Source organism: Polistes canadensis, unplaced genomic scaffold (assembly GCF_001313835.1).
Source record: "Polistes canadensis isolate GaletaPanama2010 unplaced genomic scaffold, ASM131383v1 scaffold_1, whole genome shotgun sequence".
Lineage (NCBI taxonomy): Eukaryota > Metazoa > Arthropoda > Insecta > Hymenoptera > Vespidae > Polistes > Polistes canadensis.
Window position 1 is genome coordinate 70,943 of NW_014569548.1, and position 6,955 is coordinate 77,897.

The following is a 6,955-nucleotide window of genomic DNA, read 5'->3' on the forward strand; positions in this document are numbered from 1 at the left end:
TATATATATATTTTTTTTTTAATTTCAAATATAACGTTTAAACAAATAAATAAAATAAAATCACGAAACTATAAACTTTAAATGCGATATTGCACTAACTATCGATTAACTATCAGTAATTTTAGTTGTTTAATATTCACAACGATTGTGTGCAACGAGTACGAATAGAAAAGTTCATTGCACTAATCTCGATATTTGAATAAGTCCATGGTCCCTTTTTAATATATTCTCCATGGATTATGAAATATGGAAGATATGCATAAGAAGAAAAGGAAAATAACAGACCCTTGGCATGAATGAGAAAGATACATCGAAATTAGGTCATTAATCCCTGTGATAGATGGATAATTAATACGACGGAGAAATAATCGAAAATAAAAACAAGTGCACGCTTGCAATTGCTATGGTTTTTTTCCAGCCGTTAAAATGTATCATCTCGACAGTCGTTAAATTTCTTTTGGCACGAGGCTAAATTTCCATCGGCACGTGCTCCAGTATCCTTTGTAATCGAGACAAGAGGTCAACGGATTAACTTCGTTCGTACAATTGGCCGGACAAACGTTGGTAATAAATCTTAATTAAGGTGGCACCCACGCGACGACACTCAACGTGCATTATAAAGGCAGATTTTCCCAGATTTTTTTTATCTCCTAATCGACAAGTTTCAACATTATGAGGATGAAAGCGCCATATTCTTATGTAAATTACCACCTAGTCCTCGTTCCAAGCGTTAACGGGTCAAATTTATGCAATCGATATTGAACCCTCAAATTGGTTTCGTAATAATAAGGGAACAAGGGTTTCCCTTAACGCCACAAAAATTCGACGTATTTCTCTCCGTTTCGTTCCCCCACCTTTTTTTTCCCCGCCTCTTTTTTCCCGAAACTACAAAAAGCGTTTACCTGAAAGTTGGCTTGGTGCCCGGAAAAAGACGATTTGCAGTCGGGCAGTTTTTCCTCTCGTCTAACGTTTATATTAACATGAATTCGACATGACTCTAGGTAAAGAGGAAAACATATATAGATATGTATATACGTACCACATAAATGCATACATATGAGTATATATATATTATATGTGCATATAAAGTTACGTTTGAGAATACATATATCTCTTTCGGACAGGACTCGTCTTTGTCAGCTATACAAGAACATTTTCCAACTTTTTAAACTATGAAAGTATATAAATACATATATAATACACATAGATATTTATACATCCTACTTTCATGCCATTCACATGACGCAGCATGCTTATACAACGTTGGTACACCACCATCACGCAGCAACGATACTAATTACCATCGACTGGTTTACCGATTACCGGATATCTAACAATAATTAACGTAAGAATAGAGAACGTTCAAATAAAACAAATTCGGAAGGATGTGTTACTTTAACAATAATACTAATTATGTCATTAGAAAGATACACAATATTGTATCTGCATTTCAATTAAATAATATCTCGAAAGATTATTTTAGAATAAGTCTTTAATTATGTTTTAATTATTCGAACGATAACAAACAAAATATGAGTATATTCGTTTGTCATTAAATCGTAATTTGAACTGTAATAAAAAAGAACGGCTAAAGAGTGCGAAGGAGGGGGAGGGAAAGGTGGAGAAATTTGAAAAATGACAAAAGCATTAAAAGGCGCGAAAACTCACCTGTAGCGCAGGCGCTGCTGGTGATCCATGCGATGCATACAGCGGTAAAGAGAAATTTTCGTATCCTGGCGTCGGATATATCCGACGGATATCCCGAAAATCTACTCTTCCAAAATTCCTTCATTCTCATATTTGAATGATCCGAAAAATTGTTAGCGATGACGGTGTCCACTATCAGCACCGTACGTCGCACCCAACTTCTCCTTGCCACTTTTTCGATATTATTGGGAACGCCTTGAATTTTGTCGTGAAATTCGTAAAAATTTACGCGACAACAACAACCACTAAATTAACGCCCACGTACGCGCACTCTTTCTCTGCGTTTTCTCGCATTTTCAAACTCATAATGTCGCCTATTCGAGACACTTCGGAAATAGTTCTTTTTTTTTTGTTTTTTTATTTTTTTCTTACAAACGCTCGAGGACGCGCACGTTCCTGGAGCGAGAGAGGGAGAGAGAGAGAGAGAGAGAGAAAGAGAGAAAGGAAGAGAAAGAAAAAGAGGTATATTATGTACACCTGTTAACGGATAGCATTCCTTTCGCTCGTAGTAAGATACGCATCAACACAATATATACGCCTCGATAAAGGAAGCGTCTCACTTTATTCTCACTCTCGCCCTCTTGTCCGTGAAACTCTTCTCTCGCATCGGAGAAATTGTTAACTATTTCGATCGAACGAGAGCGTCGGCTGCATTTTTATGGTTTCCCGTTGATCTTCGATTCTATCGGGTTGTCAGGAGTGCCGCCTTACGTTCTTCCATCTTCATCCTCGAAAATCCGAACACGTGAATCCTCACAAATGAAAGTTGTTCAATTTGAATTGGCTCGTAGAGTCAAACGAGAGAAATCTTTTACCTTTATAAACAGGTTTGCGCCCACTATTCATATAAATATATTATATTTATCATACATGCGAAAATATATATATATATTTATTAAAAATCTTTTCGATCGATATATTTCCTTGGGATCGTTAAACGTTCTCAAACACTCTTGCACAATTTTTTTAATTAAAATAAAATAATAATTTTATGATGAATTTTTCACAATTGATTGTTAAAAAATGTGTCTCTTTCTTCTCGTTATTTTATACACTTCCTTCCTCGCAAATATTTCTTCGCGAGGGTGCCAGGTAGTACAGCCCTAATGGTCACGTTCACCTGGTAACACCTGGCAACGTCGTTTTATACTCTGGTCACATTTATTAACAATTTTGATGAGCACGAGTATCTCTGGAAGAACATAAAAAACAATAAAAAACCTAAGAGACCTTGCTATTCAATAAAAATCTTAGTCGACGCGTAGATCGCAATGGTTCACAAGGTATATTCGAATTATAAAGTTTTGTTGACTGTCCGGCGACGGCTCTGTTCACGCGCAGAAGTGTAAAGTTGAAATCACGATCACGCGCAGCACCGCTATATCTATTCTGTGTCAACGATATACACGCTTATGTACCGACGACGAAGCTCCACCAATCGCTTGCCGGTGCGCAATGATATGCTCCGAAACGTTCGATCATCATACTCGTAGAGCCATCTGATGATTCATGTCAACACTACTATGAAAACTGATCTTTAGGCTGCATTCACAATATAAATCAGGAGGGATAAAAAGTTTCAAACTTCGACAAAAAAGAATAGTACTACTTTTTTTTTTAAAAAGTAAGTTTGACCAAAAAACATTGTTTCTATGTAAAGGCTTAAAACTATTTAACTCATCCACGAATGTTCAATCGCAAAATGAATGTCCGTTTTTTCCGACCAATTAACGCTCGGAACAATTTGTGATCGTTGATTCTGATGGAAACTTGATCAAATACCAATTACAATCAATCTTTGAATTATATTTAAAATAGTATAATCGCTACAGTATTTAATTTGGTTTTTTACATGTAAATTATTTTCCTAACATATTATTAAATGTACTCGTGAAGATAATCGTTTAATTCTGTACATAATAAAATGAAAATGTGATATAATAATCTATGGATATTTATGCGTATATAACGATACAATCCTTTGGAACGTTGCGTAATTTATTTGTAAGTGAGGTCAATAAATGACTTTGCTAATCGAATATTAAACAGTTAAAATGAATAATAAGCACACATACCATAGATAAGAAAAATCAAATTTTACAATTTTAATCAAAAAAAGGAACGGAATACATTGAGAAATAAAATGTATCCCCGTCAAAAATATACGTCCTCTATAATATTTTATATTAGATATTCTAGAAATGTCTATTCATGTTCTTGTTACTAGAAGATAGCTTAAGAACTCTACAAGATCAGCGTAATATATTCAATGATGATGCTCTGATTACCCTTCGGGAAGGGACCTGTTTCTTACAAAAAAATATCAGTGCCGTAGTAATGAACAATAAAAGTAGGTTCTTGTGATAAATCAAAATATAGGAATAAATGTGAAATCTTTGTTATCGAGATATTTCTTAACTTGTTTATTAACTACGGATTTTGAAATGTTTTTTATAAGAAGCTTATCAAAATTGCTTCGAAGAGTACTTATACAATATCTTTTTATTACAAAAAGAAATATCGCGTGTAAACACTGGATAGATAATTTGTTCATGTGTGTACGATACTGAGAGAATTTGCACGATATATTCAGTACGATTTTACGTTTGCGCAAAGTTACTGCGCATAGGCGAGCAATACGTAATGCGTTGAAACCGACACACGACCACAACCGTTTATCATTATCATCGCGTAACATTCCGTTGTCAACTCAGTTCGCAATAACTCGATAGTCGTGATTCAGCATAATAAGAAAAGAGATCTTTGCATTACAAAAAAATACGTTTAACGTAATAGTTTTTGTTTTATTAACTTAATAAAACAACTATAAACATGCCGGTTAAAGCAGTTTGTGTACTTCAAGGTGAATCCGTTAAGGGAACCTTATTTTTTGAACAAGCTAATGAATCGCAACCGGTAAAAGTAACCGGAGAAGTTACTGGACTTCAAAAAGGATTGCACGGATTTCACGTACACGAATTTGGAGACAATACTAATGGCTGCACGAGCGCTGGTCCTCATTTCAATCCTCATGGAAAAGACCACGGTGGTCCGAATGATGCTGTACGTCATGTTGGAGATTTAGGAAATGTTGAAGCTGATACCAAAGGTGTTGCCAAGGTCAACATAACTGACAAAATTATACAACTTCAAGGAGAACACAACATAATTGGCAGAACCCTTGTGGTTCATGGTGATCCTGATGACCTTGGTAAAGGTGGTCATGAATTGTCAAAAACTACTGGAAATGCAGGAGCTCGTCTCGCATGTGGTGTCATCGGCATTACAAAATCTGCTTAATTACATTACATTAAAATTACATTATAAAATTATATTGTATGACTTATAGGGATTTGAATAGTTAAATGTATCAAATATACTTATAACTATACATAAGGTCTTAATCCAATTCTGAATAAAATTCTGTATAAAAAGAACAAATAATTACTAATAATACGACCAGGAAACTGAATAAAATTCTTTATAGAAAGAACAAATAATAACCAACATTAGTGTTTTAAGAAATTTTATTTACTTAAATAAACAAAAATTAGAAGAAAAATCCAAGAATTTTTCCTCCCAGATGTTTCCTCCTTGCTTCTTCATGATCCATGATGCCACCACTGGTTGTTAATACGACATATCTATAAAATGTATTTCATAGATTTATTATAAACAACAAGCTATGCTAAGTTTTTGACATATCATTCATAATTAAAAAAATATAAGTTTCATAAATTTACCCAAACTGTCTAGATGGCAAAAGATTATTGGTCCACTTTTCTATATCGTTAATTGGTACATCAAATCTTGGGGATATAACTCCACATTTATTTAATCTTCCAGTAAGATTGACAACTACTTTTCCGCTACGATGATCATCGACTATTTCAAATTCTCCTATGTACCCTATAAAATAATATTAAAATAAACATTAATATCTCTATTATCTACCAAACCAATTAATTCCACAAGAGAAGAAGTAAAAAAAATTGATAGAAGATAACAAATACATTATAATATCATTAATTATTTACGGATGTTAACAATCGTTACTGTGTATCCATGTTAAATTTAATTACAAAAGAAATTTATTTTTAATATAATAAGTTAAGCATTAATCTCTGATGCTTCAGGATTAAAAGTATGCAAAATTCTTAAAGTAGAAATTATTGCTTTGGCCTATAACGAATCAAATATTAATCATATTAGAAGTAAATCATAATAATTTTATAATATATTTTACTCACCATGTTTCATCATAACCCCTAAAAATTTGATAATTACTTTAGAGCAAGGACGCAGTAAAACTTGTCTTTTACCACGTTTTTCTGCATTGTTAATTGATTTCAGAGCATCGCTCAAAACATTCATTCGCACCATGGCTGTAAATACACAAATATCAAAAATTAATATTATAAAACTCAGAATCTCTATTACACATAAATGGTATAAAAGTATTATTTATTCTTATAAGTTTAATGTGTATTTAGATATGTATATTAGATACTTGTAAAAATCTTGTTTGTTTTGAAAAACTATAACTTAGTTTCCCACCACAGAGGGTCCTAACCTATAACCCGTCAATAAAAACCTACATAAATTATTACATACAAAAACACACAAAAGAAAACAATATTAATTATAAAATATATATATGAAATATATTTTATAAAAATTTATAAATATAAACTAAATTTCTATATATATACATTTAAGTTACGATATATTTTAAATATATCAAAGAATCTTTAAAAGATATGTTAAGTATCCCTTTTATTAGCAGTGATCACTTTAAAAATTAACATCGTATAAGCATTATATAAAACATAAAATAATTACAGTAAGTTAAACAAATTATTTACTACGATAAATTAAACCAATATTTTTAGTGGATGTAATCCAAAATGTGAGATTACCTGCGATTTGTAAATTATTTTACACAGCAACATACACGTTTTGTGACACGCGAGAGAAAGAGAACCTTCTCAAATTTTCAGGGTAGCCATTCTAACGATGTACTTTCCCCTACTTAAGTATCTAGTAATTTTATTTTATTTTTTTACTTCCGATTAATAAAACCAATACAATTATAAACAGTTACATTTATTGTACACTATTTTTTAATAATTGTATATTACAATTGTTAACAAATTATTTGTAGAGTTTATAAAAAAAATTATAATTTATTTATATTCTCAACTTATATCTAATCTTTTGTTCTTTTTTTTTAGGACAACAGAGGCGA

The 6,955-nt window shown here is 32.2% G+C and overlaps 3 protein-coding genes across 6 annotated transcripts in view; 1 reads left to right on the forward strand and 2 right to left on the reverse strand.

The window, feature by feature from the left end:
* Positions 1 to 3,113, reverse strand: part of LOC106784120 (protein sidekick) — a 27,787-nt gene extending 24,674 nt beyond the window's left edge. For all 4 annotated transcript variants that reach the window (XM_014743298.1, XM_014743291.1, XM_014743283.1 and 1 more), the window contains exon 1: positions 1,669 to 3,113. In XM_014743298.1, coding sequence (XP_014598784.1) covers positions 1,669 to 1,798 — 130 coding nt within the window. In that variant the 5' untranslated portion in view covers positions 1,799 to 3,113. The remainder of the gene's footprint in view (positions 1 to 1,668) is intronic.
* Positions 3,114 to 4,326: 1,213 nt separating this feature from the next.
* On the forward strand, positions 4,327 to 5,214 carry LOC106784449 (superoxide dismutase [Cu-Zn]). The gene has a single exon (XM_014743994.1). It carries the CDS (start codon positions 4,540 to 4,542, stop codon positions 5,005 to 5,007), a length of 468 nt encoding a protein of 155 aa, XP_014599480.1. The 5' UTR covers positions 4,327 to 4,539; the 3' UTR covers positions 5,008 to 5,214.
* Positions 5,215 to 5,216: 2 nt separating this feature from the next.
* LOC106784456 (40S ribosomal protein S15Aa) lies at positions 5,217 to 6,720 on the reverse strand. The gene is made up of 4 exons (XM_014744007.1): positions 6,627 to 6,720; positions 5,958 to 6,092; positions 5,451 to 5,616; positions 5,217 to 5,351 (listed from the first exon to the last, which is right to left on the reverse strand). The coding sequence occupies exons 2-4, from the start codon at positions 6,088 to 6,090 to the stop codon at positions 5,258 to 5,260; spliced, it is 393 nt and encodes a 130-aa protein (XP_014599493.1). The 5' UTR covers positions 6,091 to 6,092; positions 6,627 to 6,720; the 3' UTR covers positions 5,217 to 5,257.
* Positions 6,721 to 6,955: the final 235 nt, after the last annotated feature.